At 47.3% G+C, this 24,861-nt stretch overlaps 1 protein-coding gene across 1 annotated transcript; it reads left to right on the top strand.

The window, feature by feature from the left end:
• Nucleotides 1-2,927: 2,927 nt before the first annotated feature.
• On the top strand, nt 2,928-23,872 carry IL15 (interleukin 15). Its single transcript, XM_064149500.1, is given in 8 exon segments — nt 2,928-3,089; nt 9,755-9,846; nt 9,849-9,883; nt 19,055-19,164; nt 20,557-20,638; nt 21,271-21,312; nt 22,007-22,150; nt 22,638-23,872. Coding segments are annotated over 7 exon segments (552 nt in total). The 5' UTR covers nt 2,928-3,089; nt 9,755-9,821; the 3' UTR covers nt 22,752-23,872.
• Nucleotides 23,873-24,861: the final 989 nt, after the last annotated feature.

The following is a 24,861-nucleotide window of genomic DNA, read 5'->3' as shown; positions in this document are numbered from 1 at the left end:
CAGCCTGGATGAGAGAAGACTTTTGATGAGACCTTACAGTGGCCTTCCAGTATGTGAAGGGGGCTACAGGAAGGCTGAGGAGGGACTATTGACAAGGTCTTGTAATGACAGGACAAGGGGGAATGGGTTTAAACTGGCAGAGAAGAGACTAAAACAATGTCAGGAAAGGATTCTTTGCAGTGAGGGTGGTGAGACACTGGCACAGGTTGCCCAGGGAGGTTGTGAAGCACAGTATGTAATCAAAATCACATTCTGTGATTCTGTGCTCCACAACCTCCCTGGAGGTGTTCAAGGCCAGGATGGATGAGGCCTTGAGTGACCTGTTCTAGTGGGAGGTGTCCCTGCCTATGGCAGGGGGTTGGAACTGGCTGATCCTTGAGGTCCCTTCCAACCTAAACCATTCTATGAATCTGATTCTAGCCCAGCAAAGGTATCACATGAAGATGAAAAGCTAATTGGTAAGCAATCTGTTTTCTTCCACTTTTAAACAGTGACAAATCAGGACCAAAGTCCAAATGCATGCTCTTGCAGGTATATTTGAAATCATTTACTCTCATTCTCTGAACTGCAGCAAGCTGTAGAAACAGAGGGGTTTATGACAGCTTTTTTTTTCAAAGCAGTGCCCTTATCACAACACACAGTTGATAAATGAGTATAATCCTTTGGTTTAAACATTTACCTGGGCCAGTGTTTTTATGCTGCAGTGCTGGTACCTGCCTTGCATTTGCAGCTTTCTACTCCCTCAGGCAAGAATTCCAGCCACGTCTGTGCTTTTATTTTCTCTTTCAAATCCTGCCTACCTTTCTAATGGCTGCCAGTTGAAGCAGATCTCTCCTGCCAGGTCTGCCAACCGCTTCAAAAGTGATAGTGACACTCGATAGTGAGACAGAGTACACGGAGCACGAGGAGTTGCTGCTTTTCTGGAGACACAGACTATCTAAAAGATAGCAAAGAGTCCCTTGACAGCATGAAATTGTGAGTTCAGCTTTCTTCTTCTTGTCTCAGCAGAAAGAATGCTGGACCCAAGCTTTGGACCAGCAGTACAGTGCACAAGGGTGCTAAAAACTGGCAGGAAGCTGAATCATGCAATGTGTTTGTCATCTCAGTTCCAGTGGCAGCAAGTTGCATCATTTGGAAACAGTTCCAGTCTTTGTTTCTCTCTCTTGTAAGATGGTTGCTTAAGATACAGAAGGCTTATTTGGGACTTTAAGTAGATTTTTTCTGAGTCTGGGTGTAATTAAATCTCCCATGCATGAGGAACTAACTGCTACTGTTCACCAGGCTGCATAGAGAGTGTTCCTGGAGAAAGAGCATTTGACTGAAGCAAGAGGGAAATGCCTAACTCCAGAGACTCTTTTCTTCAGTAAGGAGGCAGAGGCATTTCTAAACTCCTCTCAGTTAGCTGCAGAATATTTTTACCACCTCACAGAGTGTGGTAGGAGTAGAATAACAACTAGCACTGAGGAAAACACAGAAGAGGGCAAGATGAAGGTTGCACAGAGAGGAAATACCATTTTCACTGTAGGCTCTGGAGTACATGACCCTTGCACAAGTAAGTGATGGTTCCTGGAAGCCTGAGAGCTCCTGGGAGCTGCTGAGCCATATCTTCAGGATATTGTAGTTTAGCTCAGGATAGAAAGGTTTTCCTCTTGAGGTGTCCAAGCAGGACTTTTGGATTGTAGCTGTCACGTCTTGTGATTATCATAGGTAACAAACTCTCACTTTTCCTAGCATCTAAAATCCACAATTTTGGCCTTCAGTGCAATTTGTGGAGTACTTTTTCAGCTCCCTGTGATGGTTTGGGTGTTACCTGTCCCCCCCTTAAGAAAATCACCCAGACTAGACTCAGCCAATCTGAAAATTAAAGAATGAAGCTCTATATTCACAGCTTAGCCCAATATCCAAGCAGAGATTTACAGCTATAGGCAGAAATAGACAAGTTTAAAAGTAATACAGAAACACAGAAGCCCTCCCAGAAACCAGGGTGCCCAGGAGGGGCTCTCAACCACCCTTCCACCTTCTCCCCATCCCTCTACCTTACCCCAGACTTTGCCTTAGGTTGAAGGTGAGTTTGGAGGATCAGCCAGGGGGTTAGGAAGCAGAGGAATTAGTTCAGCAGCAAGAGAGAGGGAAAGAGGGAGGGTCAGGGGGTTTTGGAAGCAGAAGGATTAGTTCAGCAGCAATAGAGAGGGAGAGAGGGAGGGGCAGGGGCTTAGGAAGCAGAAGGATTCGTTCAGAAGCGAGGGAGAGAGGGAGAGGTGCAGCCCAAAGCCAGAAAGCAAACTGTGTTATCGTATCTATGTTCATGTTCTTGTTTTTATCCATCTCAGCAAGCCTATGAGTGCAGCAGACATCACCGTGTCCTTCTCACAGCCTATCATCTAATTCATCTCACTGAAACATCCCAACTAGCCAGCACGCTCCTTAATAAGGATCCTCTTCCAACGCCACAGGAAGCTATGCCACCTCTCTGTGGCCCCGCAGCAAACCAGAAGGTGTGCCTTTCAGAGGACCTCTTTCCTGCCTATGTTCCTCTTTCTTGGCTTTGCCTCCTACGGCGACTTCTCTTTCCCTGCCGCGGAGGCTGCCCCAGTTAAAGTGCTTAGTCTGCGAAAGAGGAGGAGTCCCCAGCACGAAGCTGCAGTGCCTGCCGCCAGGGCAAGCGAGTCTGCGGAGCCGCGGGTGGAAGGACACGCCAAGGGACTGGGCAGAGCCAGGGGCAGAAGCTGCTTTCTCCTTGCGGAGAGATAAGAGGTAGCATGCGTAAAGGCGGCTGCTGGGGACAGCAAGCAGCTGCCCTGGGTGGCAGCGAGTCGCCTGCCTGCCTGCCTTCTAGAGCGCAAGCGTCTGCCCCCCTCCCCCCCACCTGTCTTCTGGGTCTTATCCAAGGTTGAAAACCGCTCAGAAACGGCAGTGGGAAATCCCTGCTATCTGCCAGCAATTTCCGCGCTGGATTAGTCCTCTGCTATTATATAACAACAGAAACTAAACGGGAACGGGAGGTGGAGGGGGTGGAGCATTTGCTGCTGTCACCAGCGCACACTTTAACTTCTCCTGTCCCCCCTTGCTGCACAGCTGGTCCAAGATTTGTGAGTATTTGACAACTGTCTTTTTTACAGCCTCTTGCTTCTCTTTCTGTCTGGCATGGAAAAAAAGATGAGGGCGCTCACACCGCCTAGCTCCCGTTCAGTGGCTTTTAAAACGGTCTCGGGAGAGCTGGGATAGAGATAATAGACTCTGCCTAAGTGCTGTGCTTAACCTTGCAGCTGGCACCCCCTTCTCTGCCTCTGCTGTGTGAGACACAGCAGTAAGTAGGGAGAATTGGTGCTGGACAGAGAAAATCTGTCACTGTTTTCCAGCAAACAGCAACAACAACAAAAAAATGAGGAGAAAACATAGATAAATGCTGTAAGCCAAATTAACATGGCAAGGACAGAGATAAAAAGCCGGGAGGAAAGTTGTTATTTACCATCCTAATACCTCTTGAAAGGGTATTAAAGGCAGGCTTCAGGGAACTAAAAGTTTGCAGCCAAGTGGAGTCCCACTGCAAACCAGCAGCACAGATACTATAGCTGACAGCAGCTAGCATGGAGGAGTTAGCCAGCAGTGAACCTGAGGAAGCAAATGTATTGATGGATCTGCTGTTAAACTACCACATTCCACCTAAGTAAACCAAAGAGGTAGGAGAACAAAGGTGTGGGGGGCAGAAAATTGTGAAGGATTGCACTGAACTGAAAACTTGCAGCCAAGTGGCATCCCACACAAACCAGCAGCACAGATACTACAGCTGATAGCAGCCAGTATGGAGGAGTTAGCCAGCAGTGAACCTGAGGAAGCAACTGTATTGATGAATCTCTTGTTAAACTACCTAATCAAACCCAAAAGGTAGGAGGAGAAAGGTGTGGAGGGCAGAAAAATGTGGAAGATTGCATTGTCCAAACCTGCAAAATCACCTCTGAAAAGCCCAGTGGGAGGAACTCCTCTTTACTGTGCACACAACCACCACCTTGTGATTCCTTCTGTATCAGCAGGTCTGTTGGTGCTGCTTGGTGTTGAAAGAGTCTGATAGTACAGAACAAATTCCTGAGGATAATTACCACAATCTGTTTTGCTCTGCTTTCCAAGTAGTCAATAGCACAGCACTTGCTTTGCCTCTTAGGAATGTGTTTATTTATACTCAGTTATCAATGCATTTGACAGGCACTAGATAAATGGAAAGGTATTGCTTGGGTCTTTTATCTTGGAAGGAGATACTTAGTTGTAGATCAGCTTAGTATAAAGAATTGATCTTTATAGATCAATGGAAGTTTGATGATGTTCATTCTTTGGGAGCCTGCTGGGCTGTTCCAAACTCCCAAACACATGCAGAATAGCTTTATGCCCTGTCACAATCATTTCAGCTCTGGGGAAATGGAATGATAAAGGTCAGCTTTGCTACCTCTTCAGAGTGCAACCCCATAAGGAAGGAAACAGCTCCTGTGCTGGCAGGACCTGCAGCTGAGCCTGCAGCGTGGTGCACAGGACAACAAGTGACTAAAACTGGACACAACAGTCAAGGTGGTGGAAGCCTCATCCCTGCAAGCTTTCAAGGTCAGGCTGGATGTGGCCCTGGGCAGCTTGACTGAGTGGGAAGTGTCCCTGCCTATGGCAGGGGAGTTGGAACTAGGTGAGTCCAGAGGAGAGTGATAAGACTGGTAAGGGGGCTGGAGGGAAAGTCTGATGAGGAGAGGCTGAGGGAGCTGGGGGTGTCCAGCCTAGAGAAGAGGAGGATTAGAGGAGACTTTATCACTCTACAACTGAAGGGAAGTTCTAATCAGGTGGGGGTCAGGCTCTTCTCCCAGGCAGCTTGTGACAGGACAAAAGGGCATGCTTTGAAGCTGCACCAGGGGAGGTTTAGGTTGGATATTAAGAAGCACTTCCTTACCGAAGTGTGGTTAGGCACTGGAATGGATGCCCAGGGAGATGGTGGAGTTGCCATCTCTGGAGCTCTTTAAGAAAAGATTGGATGTGGCACTTGGTGGCATGGTTTAGCTGATATAGGCTGCACTTGATGATCTCAGAGGTCCTGAACTCAGGGAACCTCTGGGGAAGCTGAGAGACTTGATGGAAGCCTGCAGTTGCTGGGGCCAGGAGCAGTGGTGGCCAAGTCACCCTCCCACCTAAAAAAGAAGACTTGAGGGACTGTTAGCAGCCAGGGTGTGGCATGACAGATTGCACAGCAGGGCAGGCAGCCAGGGTGCTGAAGCTCTGCCAGCTTGGCTGTGGAGCAATGGCACCCACCTGACAGAAAGCCAAGGCTTCTCTAAGCTCTGCAGCCAGGGCGGATGCCACTGCTCATCAGAGCTCTGGTGGGAGCATGCAGAAACCCAGGTGCCAGGCTGTGGGGTGTGCTGCACCTGTGGGAGGTGTGCTCAGGTAGAGGAACTCCTCCACTTGGTGACAGAGCTCTGGGAGGAGACAAGTAGGTTGAGGGGTATCAGGGAGTGGAAGAGGGAGATTGACCACTGGAACCACATCCTGCCTTTCCTAAGAGAGGGCCAGCAGGCAGACAGAACACAGGGCGCCAAACACTGAACCTTGGCTGCTGCTGCTCACCTCAAGGGTTCCTGTGTACTGAAGGTTCCCCTGCTCCTGCTGGGCCACTGCTGTTCCCAGGATGGGAGAGCACACTCAGGACAAATCTGAAGGAATCACAGAATCAAGCACTTTGGAAGAGACCTCCAAGCTCATCCAGTCCAACCTAGCACCCAGCCCTGGCCAATCAACCTGACCATGGCACTAAGTGTCCCAGCCAGGCTTTGCTTCAACACCTCCAGGGATGGCGACTCCATCACCAATGCCAATCACTCTCTCTGGGAAGGCCTATAAGAGAAAGAGATTTCACCCAAGGTATGTATAAGCATAAGCAGAGATGCTGCTTGGCTAGGTCTGAGTGCCACCTTGGAGACAATATTCTCTCCATCATTGTGAGAGCTTTAGTCTGGGATTTCCTTTACATTCTTCAGCTGCTCTGGAGCCTGTTAGCCATCATACATCAGGATTTGTGGACAACTGGTGCTAGATTTCTGTATCATGATGACAACACAAAGAACTCAGGAATCTCAACTGCTAAACTGTGTCCAGTTCTGGGCCCCTCAATTCCAGAGAGATGTTGAGGTGCTGGAAGGTGTCCACAGGAGGGCGCCAAAGCTGGTGAGGGGCCTGGAGCGCAGCCCTGTGAGGAGAGGCTGAGGGAGCTGGGGGTGTGCAGCCTGCAGCAGAGGAGGCTCAGGGCAGAGCTCATTGCTGGCTACAACTACCTGCAAGGAGGCTGTAGCCAGGTGGGGTTGGGCTCTGCTGCCAGGCAAGCAGCAACAGAAGAAGGGGACAGAGTCCCTTGTTGTGTCAGAGGAGGTGTAGGCTGGATGTTAGGAGGAAGTTGTTGTCAGAGAGAGTGATTGGCATTGGAATGGGCTGCCCAGGGAGGTGGTGGAGTCACCATCCCTGGAGGTGTTCAAACAAAGTCTGGATGAGGCACTTAGTGCCATGGTCTGGTTGATTGGCCAGGGCTGGGTGCTAGGTTGGGCTGGATGATCTCGGAGATCTCTTCCAACCTGCTTGATTCAATGATTCTAATATAAGCTTTCCATCTCCCACTCATAAATTCATGCACTAGCATAAAATAAGGAGGTTTATTCCTTTTTAGCTAAAAAATTAGTGAAGAGCAGCAGAAATATTTGGAAGCCAGCAGGAGATGTACTTTATAATTAAACTGTTGTCCTTGCTGATATGTTATTATCAGCAGGTAACAAGATGCATGCATCATTACAAAGCATCTCCCAGCATTGCGTGCTCTAACAGATGAGCTATGTCGTCAGTGGCGGCAGAGGGTGATCGCTCAGACATTGTTGCCATTACAGCTGCTATAAATTACTACTTAACAGTTTCATAGTTTACCAATTAACTCCAGGGCCAAGGCTTGCAAATTCAATGCTTGGAGATTTTTTTTTTGGCCCATGGAGGAACTGTTTCTGAAAGCCTGCTTTAGAGAAAATCCTCTAGACTAGAAAGGTTCCACCCAGTTAAAAAGACAATCTTGTACTGAAGTTGCTAAAGCAGCTCACCCATGACTGGAACTTATCAAATGTTTTAAGGTGCTTTTTTTATATATATAAACAAAACCCCAAGTGAGGCAAATTTCCTGCCTCAAATTTGAGTGGAGAGATTGCCATATTCCAAACCGCTGCCCCAAAACGATTCCTGCTGCACCTTTTGCTCCCTGCAGGCTCTGCCAGAAGGCTGTGAAATGGCAGGTGTTTTGTAACTGTCTTTCCAAGAGTTTAAGCTATAAATAAGGATACAGGGACACAAGAAGGACATGGAACTGCTGGAGCCAGTCCAGAGGAGGGTCACAAAGCTGAACAGAGGGCTGAAGCAGCTCTGCTCTGAGGACAGGCTACAAGAGCTGGGGCTCTGCAGCCTAGAGAAGAGAAGGCTTGGAGGAGACCTTATAGTGGCCTTCCAGTATCTAAAAGGGGGCTGCAGGAAGACTGGAGAGGGACTATTGACAAGGTCTTGTCATGACAGGATGAGGAGGAATGGGTTTAAACTGGCAGAGAGGAGATTCAAACTGGATGTTAGGAAAGGGTTCTTTGCAGTGAGGATGGTGAGACACTGGCACAGGTTGCCCAGGGAGGTTGTGGAGCACAGAAGCACAGAATGTGATCAAAGATCACATTGGGTTGTTCTGTGCTCCACAACTTCCCTGGAGGTGTTCCAGACCAGGGTGGATGAGGCCTTGAGTAACCTCTTCTAGTGGGAGGTGTCCCTGCCTAAGGCAGGGAGTTGGAACTGCCTGATCCTTGAGGTCCCTTCCAACCTAAACCATTCTATGATAGAATGGAGTAGTTTATTGTCTCTGCTGGAGAAGGAACTTGAGCTCATTGGTGATGTCAGGTCACTGTCTGCCATAGATCCTGTCCGTGGAGAGGCAAATGAGGCTATGCAGTTGTGCTGGTGAGCTTGGGAACAACTCATGCAGTACAAGTCCTATTTTATATGTAAAGGAGTAACAACACTGACAAGATTTCTCTCCACGTGTCTTAAATGCTTAAATTAACTTAATATGTTGTTAACATCAGTCCTGTAACCAATATAATGGACAATTAGGCATGAACTCTGTGGCCTCTTTGGATGCTGCGTTAGCTAACACAGAATTATGGCACTTCTAGCAGTGCTGCAAGCATGCAGCTCAGGCAGGTGACAAGGTGCCAGCCTCTGCAAAGGGAAGTAGGAACCTTGTCTGCCCTTCCAGAACTAAAAGGATTGCAGGAAGGTGGAAATCCGTGTGCCTGACAGCTGAAAGTTGCAGCTGGTTACTGGCACCAACCTGCCTGTAAAAGCTCTCAGCCTAATCACACTTGAAGCCATGCTGGCTCTCCTCTGAGTCACCTAGCTCAGGGTGATGGCCACTGAAATGACAGACATCTGCATACCTGATGTAAACAAGTGCATGTAGTGTGTTTTTAAGAGTACAAGAGTGGGAGTCACAGTAGCTCTTGCAGGCTCACCTGTTGTAGCCTGTGGCAGAAACCCATCAGGTAAGGTTTCTTTCCTGCCAGTCTATGTGGGTAATGGGGCAGTTGCTAGGTGGAGTTTTCCTTTGTGCTGCCCCTTTGCAGGGTAAGTAGCTCAAATGCTGTTCCACCCTCCTGAGGCTGGATTAGTTCTGATAGTAGAGTTAACAGGATCAGGGCTGCCAGGCAGTGAGCAGTAGAGGTGATGGGGAGGAGAGTGGCAGTGGCAGCCCACCTGTGGTTACATCAGTCCCCTTTTCTCAGCCTGGGGGATTCCTGGCCACATCCTGAGTGCTGTGTCCAGTTCTGGGCTCCTCAATTCAAGTGGGATGCTGAGGTGCTGGAAGGTGTCCACAGGAGGGCGCCAAAGCTGGTGAGGGGCCTGCAGCACAGCCCTGTGAGGAGATGCTGAGGGAGCTGGGGGTGTGCAGCCTGCAGCAGAGGAGGCTCAGGGCAGAGCTCATTGCTGTCTGCAACTACCTGAAGGGTAGGGGTGGGGGGGGGCTCTTCTGCCAGGCAAGCAGCAACACAACAAGGGGACAGTCTGAAGTTGTGTCAGGGCAGGTCTAGGCTGGATGTTAGGAGGAAGTTGTTGGCAGAGAGAGTGATTGGCATTGGAATGGGCTGCCCAGGGAGGTGGTGGAGTCACTGTGCCTGGAGGTGTTGAAGCCAAGCCTGGCTGGGGCATTTAGTGCCATGGTCTGGTTGACTGGGCAGGGCTGGGTACTACATTGGACTGGATGATCTTGGAGGTCTCTTCCAACCTGCTTGATTCTATGAGTCTTAACCTGAGTTCCTTAACCTGAGCTTTTCACAAGTGACAATCATTTTCTAACCTGCTTGATGCTATGATGCTATGATCTGAGAACGAAGTTGCTAATATTTATAGTCTGAAAGAACTGTGTAGAGCTCCCTCAGTCTCTTGTGAATGTATCAGACATCACAACAAATTGTCCTTTGTGACCAAGTGCATTTTCCAGAAGGGAATCCCCCTTATCTTGCAGCACTGAAAAATGAGCCTCCTATCTAAAAATAACCAGTTTTAAAAGTCTGTGTCTTCTATTTCCATCAAGGAGACTTGCAGGAGTTCTTTGTGAAACTTCAGCCACTTCCTGCTCTGAATGCTCTTATTGGAAGGGGCTGAGAGCCACTCAGCACTCTGTTGCAACACTGTGCATACTTATTTCCCCCACATTTAGGTCCTGCAGTGTCCTTTCCTCATCCAGATGCTGTGATCCTGTTCTGAGTAACACTCCAGCAGGCAAGATGCTGTGGATGGTGTGGCCAGCACAACCTCTGCCAAAGCACTGAGCAGGCTGCAGAGTCTGGTAAGTGTCACTTAACCACCAGCTCCCATTAGGATATTTCAGCAAAGCTCTTCATCTGCTTTTATAGCCCAAGAAGAAAAAGAGGTAGTGCAGCAAATGTAAGGCTTGGAGACATTTCCAGTATTTCAGATGAGACCACCAACACCCAAAACTTTTCCACTCTGCTTGTTCCACTCCTTATTGCCCACTTCCAGCAGAATTAGACAGTGAAAAGCTCTGGGCTTGGATATTTTCTTGTATTTTCTTTTGTATGTGTATGTGGAGGGTTTTTTGTTTCATTTCTTTGTTTGGTTCATGTTTTAATTGTTTGGAGTGTGTAGGGTTTGGTTTGGTTGGGTTGTTGGTAGTGTGGTTGGGGTTTTGTTGTTGGTCTGTTTTATTCTTCTTTGTTTGGTTCATGTTTTAATTGTTTGGAGTGTGTAGGGTTTGGTTTGGTTGGGTTGTTGGTAGTGTGGTTGGGGTTTTGTTGTTGGTCTGTTTTCTTCTTCTTTGTTTGGTTCATGTTTTAATTGTTTGGGTTTTGTAGGGTTTGGTTTGGTTGGGTTGTTAGAATCATAGATTCAGCCAGGTTGGAAGAGACCTCCAAGCTCAGCCAGGCCAACCTAGCACCCAGCCCTAGACAATCAACCAGACCATGGCACTAAGTGCCCCAGCCAGGCTTGGCTTCAACACCTCCAGGGACAGTGACTCCACCACCTCCCTGGGCAGCCCATTCCAATGCCAATCACTCTCTCTGACAACAACTTCCTCCAAACATCCAGCCTAGACCTCCCCTGCCACAACTGCAGACTCTGTCCCCTTGTTCTGTTGCTGCTTGCCTGGCAGAAGAGCCCAACCCCACCTGGCTACAGCCTCCCTTCAGGTAGTTGTAGACAGCAATGAGGTCTGTCCTGAGCCTCCTCTTCTCCAGAATAAACAATCCCAGGTCCCTCAGCCTCTCCTAATAGGGCTGTTAAGGTTTGTTTCTTGTTTTCATTTGTCCTTACCACTCTGCTCTTTGTATTGTGTTGGGAGACTGGGGTGATAGATGGAAGATCTCTTGTAAGAGTTCATAGTTATCTTCCACCTGTTGGCTGGCTTTGGATGACAGCTAATATTGTGATCTAGACTACTGTGTGGACCTCCTTGTCCCAGGCCTTTCATAACGACATGTTGCAATAGTTCACCTTCTTTCTGATCTGTGTTTCTATCATCTCCTGCACCATGTCCCATCTCTACACTCCAGACTGTAACTCTCTACGCCTTTCTTCCTACATTTTCACTCTCCTGTCCATGTTCTCACACACACCAAAAAAAGCAGGTCCTTCCCCTTCTCAGGTGGTGCTGGAGATAGGGCATTTGATAATGACAGAGCAGGTCGTGAGCTGCTGTCTCAAAGGCAGGCACAAGTTGGTACATGCTAGTCCTTCCAGAGCAATTGCCTGTAGCACCTGTGAGTCACGTTAGGATTATTTACTCTCCTAAGCCTACAACAAAATCAAATGCATCCCAAGCAAGCAGGATTCTATTTATGCTGAGCATTTCAATTACAAATAGCTCCAGTGTTGTTTTGACTATAGCATTTCTCCTGTGGCTCTTAAAGAATGCAAAAAGCCATTACTCCTGGAGCAAGCAGCAGACACAGGCTGGTGTGACCAGCTCAGGAAGCAAGCTTATTTTGCCCTTTGGTCATAGAAATGCTCTAACTTGCCTAGTAAATCTCCTTCATCCTCTGTGAGAACTGACCTCTTGTTTCCTGGAAGCAATTCTGTTTGCCTCCAAAGCCAGTGCACCTTGTTAAAAACCACTGTACCACTCCCCCCTCTCAAAGATCTCTGCACTCTTATTCACCTGGCATTGATGCTGTTACTGTATCATCTCTTAAGGTAGTAATTCTATGCCATTTCTGACAATGAAGGTTGCAGTGATGAAGGTACAAACAAAAAGGCAACATCTTTCCCAGTAGTGCTGAGTACCTAATCTCAGACTTGGATATTTGTTTGACTCTGTCCTGCATGGCATCCTGGTCACCAAACTGGAAGAACACTGATTTAATGTGTGGAGCACTGCTGGATAAGGAATTGGCTGGGTGGTGGCACCCAGAAAGTGGTGATCAGGGGCACAATGCCCACCTGGAGACCAGTGCCAAGTGGCATCCCTCAAGGGTCACTGCTGTCACCAGTGCTGTGTAACATCTTTGTCGGTGATATGGACAGAGGAATCAGTGCAGCCTCAGCAAGTGTGCAGCTGGCACCAAGCTGTGTGGCACAGTCGACTTGCTAGAGGGCAGGAATCCATCCAGAGGGACATGGACAGGCTGTAGAGGTGTGCCCAGGCCAACCTCATGGCATTCAACAAGGCCAAGTGTAAGGTCCTGCACCTGGGTGGGTGCAATCCCAAGCACAGCTCCAGGCTGGGTGGGGAATGGCTTAGAGCAGCCCTGAGGAAAAGGACCTGGGTGTCTGGGCTGCTGAAAAGCTCAAGAGGAGCCTGCAGTGTGAGTGCAGCCCAGACACAACCCTGTGCTGGGCTGCAGCAAGAGCAGTGTGGGCAGCAGGGCAAGGGAGGGGATTCTGCCCCTTGGCTCTGCTCTCCTCACACCCCACCTGCAGTCCTGGGTGCAGTTCTGGAGCTCCCAGCACAAGAACAACATGGAACTGTTGGAGCCAGTGCAGAGGAGGCCACCAAGATGCTCAGAGGGCTGCAGCACAGGTTGCCCAGTGAGGTTGTGGAGCACAGAATCACCCAATGTGATCTTTGATCATATTCTGTGCTTCTGTGCTCCACAATCTCTCTGGAGGTGTTCCAGGCCAGGTTGGATGAGGCCTTGAGGGACCTGTTCTAGTGGGAGGTGTCCCTGCCTATGTCAGGGGGTTGGAACTGGATGATCCTTGAGGTCTATTCCAACCTGAACCATTCTGTGATTCTCCAGTGACACAACAGCAGTATCTACAGCACCTACACTGCTGATACATCCACCCTCCAAGTACCTGAGACTGTTTTTCCAAGGGAATTGTAGTGAACAGTCTCAAGTTGTGCCAGCAGAGGTCTAGGCTGGATGTTCACAGAGAGAGTGATTGGCATTGGAATGGGCTGCCCATAAGATGGTGGAGTTGCTGTCCCTGGAGGTGTTGAAGCCAAGCCTGGCTGGGGCACTTAGTGCCATGGTCTGGTTGATTGGCCAGGGCTGGGTGCTAGGTTGGCCTGGATGAGCTTGGAGGTCTCTTCCAACCTGCTTGATTCTATGGTTCTATGAAACTTCTCTCATGTCCTATTTTTGAAACAATTCCTTCTGTTTTCCACCTTCTTTTTTTTTTAAGGACAAGCCCCCTACCCCCCCAATCTCCTGCCTTCATCTAACTGAAAATATCTCTGGGATTCATAAGATTTTATGGATGCCAGTAGATTGTTTTGCATAATTTAATGGAGAGATGAATATTTCAGGTCTCGTTTTAAGCTGTGTGCTGTTTCAAGGTACGTGGGTCAGAGCGAGGACAAAGCAGTTCCCTACAAGTTTCCATGCAGCTAAGATGAATGACTTGACAATAATGCAAATTTATGTGCTATGCAGATGTGGCAGTTGTAACAAGGAGCTAGGAGATAATTTGCCTGCCAGTCAGAGGGAGAGACAGCGTTCACAGGGAACTGATGTGTAACTGCTGAGAAGGCCAACTCCACCTCTGCCTTACAGCCAGTAAAAGTGGATTCTCAACAATTAAATGATCCAAGAAGATGGGGGGCTAGCACTGATCCTCTCTGCTTCCTGGGATCTGAAGGGCTTTGCCAGTGCTCTTGCTAACAGCTCAGGGTGTTTACCATATCAAAGGTGTGGCAGCATTCAAGGCACTGATACAGACTATTTTATCTCAAAGTAATTTAAGGCACTTGTCTTGCCCTGGCTGAAACGTCAGCAAACAAAACCCTCCTTCATTTAGATAATAGATTCTAATTTTGATTTCCATTTCATAGAATCAGACAGATTGGAAGAAACCTCCAAGCTCATCCAGTCCACCCTAGCACCCAGCCCTAGCCAATCAACCAGACCATGGCACTAAGTGCCCCAGCCAGGCTTGGCTTCAACACCTTCAGGGACGGTGACTCCACCACCTCCCTGGGCAGCCCATTCCAATGCCAATCACTCTCTCTGCCAACAACAACTTCCTCCTAACATCCAGCCTAGACCTCCCCTGACACAACTTGAGACTCTGTCCCCTCCTTCTGTTGCTGCTTGCCTGGCAGAAGAGCCCAACCCCACCTGGCTACAGCCTCCCTTCTGGTAGTTGCAGACAGCAATGAGCTCTGCCCTGAGCCTCCTCTGCTGCAGGCTGCACACCCCCAGCTCCCTCAGCCTCTCCTCACAGGGCTGTGCTCCAGGCCCCTCACCAGCTTTGGCGCCCTCCTGTGGACACCTTCCAGCACCTCAACATCTCTCTTCAATTGAGCAGCCCAGAACTGGACACAGCACTCAAGGAGTGGCCTGAGCAGTGCTGAGCAGGGGCAGAATCACCTCCCTTGTCCTGCTGGCCACACTGCTCCTGAGCCAGCCCAGGATGCCATTGGCTCTGCTGCCCACCTGGGCACACTGCTGCCTCATCTTCATCTCCTCTCTACCAGCACCCCCAGCTCCCTTTCTTCCTGGCTGCTCTCAGCCACTCTGTCCCCAGCCCCTAGCACCGCTTGGCATTGCTGTGCTATTGCTCATACTCTCTGAGCTGAGCATTTTGCTAAGACTGAGCTACCATTTGTCCAGCAGTTGTTGCTGTGGTAACTATTTTATTTTATAGTCTCAGGTTTCCCAATTCTCATGCATTAGTATGACCTATTTTCTAATTTTCACTGCTTAAGGTTGGTGTTTGGCACTGTTACAGAGGTTAACACCCTAACCTTACACGCACAGAAACATCCTCCCCAATTGTACTTCTATTCCCTGTTGGATATTTGTTGCCATGCCATAACAATAACTCAAATAATATTTACAGGGAGTACCTTACAACCTCCATAAATAAGGACCACGTTGTGCTAAACTAATTTTAGTGCAGGGTAGTTCCTGCCCTTTCTTTTGGTGTGTGTTGTTAGTGTCCTTCACATTTCAAATCTGCTGTGATTCAGCTGCTTACAAAGTATACTCTGAAATGTCTTTTCACTGATTATTGCATCCTAAGGGTGGTTGTTTGGGGTTAAACTGTCAAAGATAAGCATCTGTGCCCTACAAATGAGGGTTTTGCTCTGTACTTCCTCTTTACTTCACTGGCTGTGCCTTGAACTCAGTAATTTTGCCATTGCTAAACCTTGGGGCTTCTCTATTTAGCAGTGACAGTGTTTGCCAAGCAGATCTAGCATTAATGCCAGGTGTGCTTGCATCAGGACAACATTAAGTTGATGTTTTATAATGTAATATGTGATTGATATCTTGAAAAGATTTGCAGTACAAAAGGACTTCTAAAGAATGTAGCAGGCATTGGCTTTCTTTTCTGGATGGATTTTGCCAGCTGGATAAAAGTGCTTTAAGAGATATCACAGAGCACTGGAACAGGCTCCCCAGAGAGACTGTGGAGTCTCCTTCTCTGGAGACCTTCAAGGCCTAGCTGGATGTGTTCCTGTGTGATCTGTGTTAGATAGTCTTGTCCTGCTCTGGCAGGGGGGTTGGACTCAATGATCTCCTCGGGTTCCTTCCACCCCCTAACATCCTGAGATCCTGTGATATCCTGAACTGACAGGCAAAGGGAAAGCCCAAGATCATCCAGTCCAACCTATCACACAGCCCTATTCAGTCAACTAGACCATGGCATCAAGTGCCTCATCCAATCTTTTCTTCTGTCTTGCTAGGGAAAAGCTTTTTTTACTTGATCATAGAATCAACCAGGTTGGAAAAGACCTCCAAGCTCATCCAGCCCAACCTAGCACCCAGCCCTAGCCAGACAACTAGACCACGTGCTCCTTAAAAGAGAACTCTCGTGGCTTAGGCTTTACTGGGTGCTAACTGGTTTTGAAGTGCTTAATTTTAACTCCATCATTAAGGAAAAAATAACAGTCCCTTTCCAAACATGGTTGTGTATATCCCAACTCTTAGCTGTATTTTGGAATAAGGTGTATTCTCTTACAAAGGCTTTAATCCTTAACTTGGAATTGTAGGTGATCAGGCCAGGAGCTATACATAGACATATTTATGTAGTTAAGTAGGAGCTGCTCCCTTGTCCAAAGTTCAGGCTTCCATAAAGCAAAGGTATCAGAGACATGATAGAGACAGCAAAGACCTGGTTAATGATTGGACAGAGCAAGGAACTACAAACTAGCCAAAGATTTTTATTGCCATGTGTGTTTGAGGCAGGAGAGTCATGTGTTAAAGTGTGTAAGTGAGCTACCAAGTCTTGTGTTACTGAACAAGAGTTTGGACAGAATAATCAATAAATTCAAGTAGAAAATCATAGAATGGCTTAGGTTGGAAGAGACCTCAAGGATCAGCCAGTTCCAACCCCCTGACATAGGCAGGGACACCTCCCACTAGAAGAGGTCACTCAAGGCCTCATCCACCCTGGCCTGGAACACCTCCAGGGAGGTTGTGGAGCACAGAACAACCCAATGTGATCTTTGATCATATTCTGTGCTTCTGTGCTCCACAACCTCCCTGGAGAACCTGTGCCAGTGTCTCACCACCCTCACTGCCAAGAACCCTTTCCTAACATCCAGTTTCAATCTTCTTTCTTCCAATTCCAACCCATTCCCCCTTGTCCTGTCATTACAAGACCTTGTAAACAGCCCAGGGTTGTTGAAATGGATGTGTTAGATGAGCTACTTGACACCAAGAACCTCTTTCCCTCTAAAAAAAAAAAGAGTCCTTTAGAGCATGCACAGAGTATATTTCTAATGTATTTTCTAATCAGCTCTCTGTTACTTCTAAAGCCCACATCTTCTATTGTAAATCATCAATGATGCCTCCACTGCAATAAAATAGTTATCTAGGCTATTTGAGAAAACCAAACTCAAGACAGCTGCATTAATCATCAAGAACAGAGTGTTCTGGAATCACTGGAGTGAACAATTACTTGAAAAAGGAAGGAAATGACAAACTAATGACAGCTCTGGCCCATTATTCATTAGGTGCTATCATCTCACCTTGGACCCTTTGTTCTACAGGAGAAATCTGGCAGTGCCTTTGGACTGCAGCTCCCTCTCAAGTCGGCTTTTTAAGGCCTCCCAGTGCTAATTATGAAACACAAAGCTGGTAAGTGCTTATGGACCTTTCCTCTTTTCCTTTGTAGCCATCTCCTCTTGTGTGAGACAACCTGGCTTGTAAAGTGAGCAGGATGTTTTCCTACCATGAAACATTTCTAACAAATGGAAATTAGTGCTGCTAAAGGGGTAAAAAGTTTAACCATGAGATTTCTCAGCTGTATCTAAGAAAGTTTAAATGTGCTTGGAGTTTCCCCATAAGTCCACTTTTGAACTTCATTTATTTAATTATTTAGAATCATTTCATCATAGAGTCAAGCAGGTTGGAAGAGACCTCCAAGCACATGCAGTCCAACCTAGCATCCAGCCCTAGCCAGTCCACCAGACCATGGCACTAAGTGCCCCAGCCAGGCTTGGCTTCAACACTTCCAGGGTGTCTGGATCTTCATCTCCCATCTCACCATAAATCCCAAGCACCACCAGCACTACAGAGCTCTGTGGTAAAGGGTTGGACTTGATGATCTGTGAGGTCTCTTCCAACCCTGATAATACTGTGATACTGTGAAACATGACACCACTTCAAACTTTTTCCTGGCTTTTGTCTGCCAGGACATTCTGTAATCTACCTTCCTGCCTTTGTTTCTTGTTTGTGTGGTAACTTGGGTAGACAACAGGCTTAGATCAGTTGTACAAGCTTTGCCTTTGAGTACTTGGCAGAGCCCCTCAGTACTCTTTTAAAAACTCAAGGACTTAGAATCATAGAACCATAGAATCAAGCAGGTTGGAAGAGACCTCCAAGCTCAGCCAGGCCAACCTAGCACCCAGCCCTGGCCAATCAACCAGACCATGGCACTAAGTGTCCCAGCCAGGCTTTGCTTCAACACCTCTAAGGATGGTGACTCCACCACCTCCCTGGGCAGCCCATTCCAATGCCAATCACTCTCTCTGCCAACAGCTTCCTCCTAACATCCAGCTTATATGAAGCTCTGGTATGTGCTTGCATTTCTATTACTTTACATAGTGTACATCTGAACCTGAGAAGTGATACAGTTAAGATGCATTAATTTTGTCAGCAAAGTCTGGCAACTGGAGATAAGGAGGTGTGAGCTGTGTATTCACCATCAGCAAATGTTCTCAGAATCACAGAACAGTAGGGATTGGAAGGGGATTCTGGAGATCATGTAGTACCACACCCTCACCAGAGCAGGTTTACCTACAGCAGGTTGTGCTGGGTGGCATGTAGGAGTGTTCTGAATGACTGCAAAGACCTCTGTCTTTGGGCAGCCTGTTCCAGTGTTCCACTACTCTCAACATAAAGAAGTTCCTCCTCATGTTTAGATGGAATTTCCTTTTTTCAAGTTGGTGCCCATTAGCTCTTGTGATGTTTGTGGGCACCATGAGATTGGGGAGATGGTGGAGCTGCTGTCCCTGGAGATGTTGAAGCAAAGCCTGAATGAGGCACTTAGTGCCATGGTCTGGTTGATTGGGCAGGGCTGGGTGATAGGTTGGACTGGGTGAGCTTGGAAGTCTCTTCCAACCTGCTTGATTCTATGATTCTATTGAAGTCCCTACACATCTGTAGCATTTGTTGTGCTCACTACAGTCTCCTGTATGTACAACCACAATGCTGTAGGTAGGGATATAGTAGTAGGCAATTCACAGAATTTGGGTGGGAAAAGGTAGGTAGAGAAAGATCTCCAGGGTGGAAAACAAAACAAAAGCTCTTTTAGATTGTCTCTGCAATAAATTGCAGTCTGCAGCACAAACAAGTATTAAGTAAGGAGGCCAGGATAAGGTCAGATTTTTGCAGTGTCTCTCCAGCATCTAATTTTTCTACCAACTGCTTTGTGAAGTGATTATGTGTTTCTGCAAGCTGCAGATCAGTTGGTCTTTCAATCTACACACAATGGGTTGTCTTGTCTTGATGGGCTGTCTTGTCATATTGGTTAATTATGCCAGCAGTAAAGCAAGACTCTGTGAAATCAGGTTGTGATAAGTTATCATCTTGGTTGTGTCTTACAGGAAACACACCTGAAAAGTATTTGTCTGCAATATCAGCTGCATCTGCTTGTGAACAGCCACTTCTTTTACACTTTAAAGAATGAGATGGCACGAATCATCTTCTTCCTATGGTAATTACAAAGTCATTGGTAATGAGACAGCACCTACCACTGCCTTGGTTTTGCTATTACAGCTGTTACCTGCCCCCACTTGCTTTAGGGAGTGGATCCTCTCCTGCCATGAACATGTACCTACTGTGCATGTGCAATCCTCATTGGTTCACAGCTCTTCTAATATTCTCTTTGGCTAGGCTCAGTCTGGTCAAAGATGCATCTTGGCCCTAATGTCCATGATAGCATTCCAATTACTGGACTTGCCCAATTTAAAGGGCACATATCTGCAATGCAAACCACACCAGCCCTGAGCATTTTACAGCATGTATATAGCTCTTCTTCTAGCCTCACTTCAGTTTCATGTCTTTGAAAACTGGCCCTCCTTCTGTGTGCCCCATACATCTTCTCCTTGTGCCACTTCAGTCAAATCTCTTTGCTGAAGCCTGACATTCTTTCTCTCTCCCTTCCCCTGGCAGGAACATGGAAAGTGTCCTCTGATTCTTGTAATTAAAAAAATCTTGTTATTTTTGAGCCTTTGATTAAGACTGAAATATTTAACCACTGCTTGTTTTAAAACAACTTCCCAAAACAACTGCTCTGCCTCTGTCTTTCCCTGCACTATCATACAACAATGCCAAGCAGCACTACAGGCTGGGGACAGAGTGGCTGAGAGCAGCCAGGCAGAGAGGGACCTGGGGGTGCTGGTAGAGAGGAGCTGAAGATGAGGCAGCAGTGTGCCCAGGTGGGCAGCAGAGCCAATGGCATCCTGGGCTGGCTCAGGAGCAGTGTGGCCAGCAGGACAAGGGAGGTTGTTCTGCCCCTGTGCTCAGCACTGCTCAGGCCACCCCTTGAGCGCTGTGTCCAGTTCTGGGCTCCTCAATTCAAGAGAAATGTTGAGGTGCTGGAGTATGTCCAGAGAAGGGCAGTGAAGCTGGTGAGGGGCCTGGAGCAGAGCCCTGTGAGGAGAGGCTGAGGGAGCTGGGGGTGTGCAGCCTGCAGCAGAGGAGGCTCAGGGCAGAGCTCATTGCTGTCTGCAACTACTGAAGAGAGGCTGTAGCCAGGTGGGGTTGGGCTCTTCTCACAGGCAAGCAGCAACAGATCAAGGGGACACAGCCTCCAGTTGTGTCAGGGGAGGTCGAGCCTGGATGTTAGGAGGAAGTTGTTGGCAGAGAGAGTGATTGGCATTGGAATGGGCTGCCCAGGGAGGTGGTGGAGTTGCTGTCCCTGGAGGTGTTGAAGCCAAGTCTGGATGGGGCACTTAGTGCCATGGTCTGGTTGATTGTCTAGGGCTGGGTGCTAGGTTGGACTGGCTGAGCTTGGAGCTCTCTTCCAACCTGGTTTCTTTTTCACCATAAATCCTGTGTATCCTTGCTCTTTAACCTAATGGTCACTGGTTTGCTTCTGTTCTAGTGCTTATATACTAAAGACAGCAGCAGGTCATTGCAAGTGGGCAGAAGTTCTGAAAGATTTGGAGCAGATCAAGACATCCAAGGTAAGTTCACAAAAAGGTCAGCACTTCTTAAAGTCACAGCAGAAGACATAATGAAATATTTAGCATCTTACTCAGATAAGAAGTGTCAGTGACAGGGAGCTGGAAGAGAGCTGGTGTTTGTGTAATGCTGCTCCATGGGGAGAAGCAAAGGAATAGCAGGGAATAAAGGGAACTGGAGATGCCTAAGTACCACAACTCATTTGCCATTGGAATGGGCTGCCCAGGGAGGTGGTGGAGTCACTGTCCCTGGAGGTGTTGAATCAAAGCCTGGCTGGGGCACTTAGTGCCATGGTCTGGTTGACTGGCCTCGGCTAGGTGCTAGGTTGAACTGGATGAGCTTGGAGGTCTCTTCCAACCTGCTTGATTCTAGGATTTTTTGGTGCTTTTCCTAAGGAAAGGGCTCAAAACATAGCTCCTTTGGAGCTGTGTTGTTGGCCTTCATTCTGATGAGTCCTCCTAACAAGGTAGCCCATCCTGCACATTGCTAGGCAGCTTCAAGCTCCCCTGACTTGCTGGCTTCCAGTAGCTGGATCAGTATGAACCTGGAGCTAATCCACATCTTGTACAGTTAGCTCTATTATCTCTAAACCTGTTACGCAATGTTCAAAATCCTGACTCTTGTTTTCTTTTAGGACATTGATGTCAGTTTATACACTGCAAACACAGATGAGGATGTAAGTAAGACTAAAGTCTGAGCACAAGTGGTCTAATATGGCAGCTGCATTCCTTTACCACTACATTTCTTTAGGGCTGGGTGCTAGGTTGAACTGGACAAGCTTGGAGGTCTCTCCCAAACTGGCTGATTTTATGATTCACTACTGTGGTAATAGCCTGCCTCCAAGACACTGCTTACCTGGCAACATGAGCATTCCCACAGGGACTGTGCCAAACACAGGAGATAGATCCTGTTTAACCTGTAGGTAAAGGATTACTCTCAGCCACCAAACACAGGAGATAGAGCCTGTTTACCCTGTAGGTAAATGATTACTCTCAGCCACCAAACACAGGAGATAGATCCTGTTTAACCTGTAGGTAAAGGATTACTCTCAGCCACCAAACACAGGAGATAGATTCTGTTTACCCTGTAGGTAAATGATTACTCTCAGCCACAAAACACAGGAGATAGAGCCTGTTTACCCTATAGGTAAAGGATTACTCTCAGCCACCAAACACAGGAGACAGATCCTGTTTACCCTATAGGTAAAGAATTACTCTCAGCCAATCTTCTCAGATATCTTAAAGTGTTTGAATAATAAGAAGAGAGATCTGGTGAGAGAAAAATAAAAGCAGCCACTTCATGATCAATGATGTCTTACAGTCACTTCTTCCTTTTCCATCATAAAACTATAAGCATGTCATCTTTTCCAGAAAGAATGCCAAGAACCTGTCATGAGGTGCTTCTTCTTAGAGACAGAAGTAATCCTGCAGGAATGCCTTATCAAAAACTGTAGTAAGACCCAGGATGTACGGAACATATGGAAAAATGGCAATGCCAGCTTAGAGAACAGCAAGGTAAGTAACAGCAGTGCTCTGCTGGGGAAAGGCACATCCAAAAGATCTCTTCAGGAGCAGAAATCTCTCTTTTGTTATGTAAAACGTGGGATAGTACTGATGGAAACTTAGTACTGTGGTCTAGGTGGTTGGGTGGGGCTGGGTGATAGGTTGGACTGAAAGGAGGCTGTAGCCAGGTGGGGTTGGGCTCTTCTGCCAGGCAAACAGCAGCAGAACAAGGAGACAGAGTCTCAAGTTGTGGCAGAAGTCTAGGCTGGATGTTAGGAGGAAGTTGTTGGCAGAGAGAGTGATTGGCATTGGAATGGGCTGCCCTGGATGGTGGTGGAGTCACTGTTCAAGAAGAGTGGATGAGGCACTTAGTGCCATGGTCTGGTTGATTGGCTAGGGCTGGGTTAGGATGATCTTGGAGGTCTCTTCCAACCTGGTTGATTCTATGGTTCTATGAAATACTCAGCATCCTGCTTTACTCTTGCATTTTGTTTTTCAGCTGAATTCCACCATATCCTCAAAATGCAAAGAATGTGAAGAGTATGAAGAAAAAAATTTTACAGAGTTTATACAGAGTTTTGTAAAGGTTATCCAGAAGGAATGCAAACACTGACCAGCAGACCAGAATTCTTCCATGCATATCCTCTGAGAAATAGGATTATTGCCAGCAGTAATCTGGAAAGAACATCACTCAGAATCCTACCCATATAGCATAACATGCAAACAAAGAATAGAATCCCTCTAACTCACACAGTACTCACAACTGAGTACACAAATAATATTACTTATGAAGTAAAAATGAAAGGAATTTAAGAGGATTTAAAGCTTCTTCTAGACTTAAAAGTATCTTTTGGTAATGCCACTGGAAAAGAAATCCTGTCTAACTTCCCAACCTTTCAAGAGAACGAAGAAGATCTGAAGATCTCAGGGTATCTGCAGTGAGGCTCTCCTCAGGAACATCAATTCAGGGCTGACTGAATGGAGTTTCAGAGAAAAGGTCTTCTTGCATTATTGTTAATTTCAAATTATCATACTCTCTTAAAACACTTTTTTCTCCTTAAAATTCTACAAGGGGACACAGTCTCAAGTTGTGCCAGGGGAGGTCTAGGCTGGATGTTAGGAGGAAGTTGTTGGCAGAGAGAGTGATTGGCATTGAAATGGGCTGCCCAGGGAAGTGGTGGAGTCACCGTGCCTGGAGGTGTTCAAGAAAAGAGTGGATGAGGCACTTAGTGCCATGATCCAGTTGATTGGCCAGGGCTGGATGCTAGGTTGGACTGGCTGAGCTTGGAGGTCTCTTCCAACCTGCTTGATTCTCTGATTTTATATGACTGGGACTTCCAATATATGACAGGTTAACTTCTTTATCCTTAGAATTCTCTGCCATCTAGGTGGGAAAGGAATCCAGCAGGGTCTTAAGGAGACTTGAATTCTCCAGCATATAGCACTGTAAACAAGATGTGGAGCTGAGACTTTGCTGGTCCCCTTCTTCTGTTGCTGGTTGCCTGGCAGAAGAGCCCAACCCCACCTGGCTACAGCCTCCCTTCAGGTAGCTGCAGACAGCAATGAGCTCTGCCCTGAGCCTCCTCTTCTGCAGGCTGCACACCCCCAGCTCCCTCAGCCTCTCCTCACAGGGCTGTGCTCCAGGCCCCTCACCAGCTTTGGCGCCCTCCTGTGGACACCTTCCAGCACCTCAACATCTCTCTTGAATAAAAATATTCTCTTTTAAATATAAAAGGGATATTGGCATTGTGACTTTTTCCTCAGTACAAAAACACTTAGAATGAATCACCTGCTAATTAATTTATATTACATCTGGTTGTGTTAGTCTTCCAGAAAAGACCAAGCTTTGTGGGCTTCTTTCCCCTTTCTTTATTTAGAAATCAAGCAGACAGTAATGCAGCTGCAACATGCAAGCTGTCAACATCCTCACCCATCCTGCTGGCCAGGTCTAAGAAAAGCTTTACCTCCAACAGATGGCCACAAGTCTACTACTGCTTTCCTATCATTTGTGGCAAGTCTCTTCTATTTTGGGTGGTGTCAACCTCTAACTTCCTACTTTGCCATTTAAAATTCTAACTGGAGTAGTCATTGTCACTTTCTGACATGAAGTAGTCTGTGGAGCCAGTAGAACACTACATGGTGACCTACATAGAGAAGCTACAGAGCCAGCACAAGGGCACAGCTGAGTGCTTTGAGATGCCTGTGTCAGTTCTTGTAAAGGAGCTCTTGGTACCTACATAGAGAAGCTACAGAGCCAACACAAGGGCACAGCTGAGTGCTTTGAGGGGCCTGTGTCAGTTCTTGTAAAGGAGCTCTTGGCATTACCACTTCACATGGGGTTAGCGTTTCGCAGAGGTGAAGGTGCACACATCATGCAGAACTGGGAACAATCTCTGTGATGAATTATTAGTCACTTTTGCTTACCTCAACTGAAAATGTTTGCTTGATGACCTGCTGGCACCTACACAGAAAAAGAATATAGGGCAAGACCTCATTCAGCCATTCCTTTTCAGAATCAGGTACGCTTAAGCTGCTAGGGAAGAGCAGACCTCTGCTGACAGCTACGAAAGCCTAAAACGAATCTTCAGCAAACCTTTTCTTTTCACTTGTGGACAGGCACACAACTTTAAGGGCATGGTAGGATAGGCTATTCCTTTCTGATGAAGTTATTTGTGTGACACTTCCTTTTCTGGTTGTCAGCTTCTCATGTGTCAGAGGCAGTA

The sequence above is a fragment of the Pogoniulus pusillus genome, chromosome 10, assembly GCF_015220805.1.
Source record: "Pogoniulus pusillus isolate bPogPus1 chromosome 10, bPogPus1.pri, whole genome shotgun sequence".
Lineage (NCBI taxonomy): Eukaryota > Metazoa > Chordata > Aves > Piciformes > Lybiidae > Pogoniulus > Pogoniulus pusillus.
Note: the sequence above shows the minus strand (reverse complement) of the source record. Positions and strands in the feature narration are given on the sequence as shown.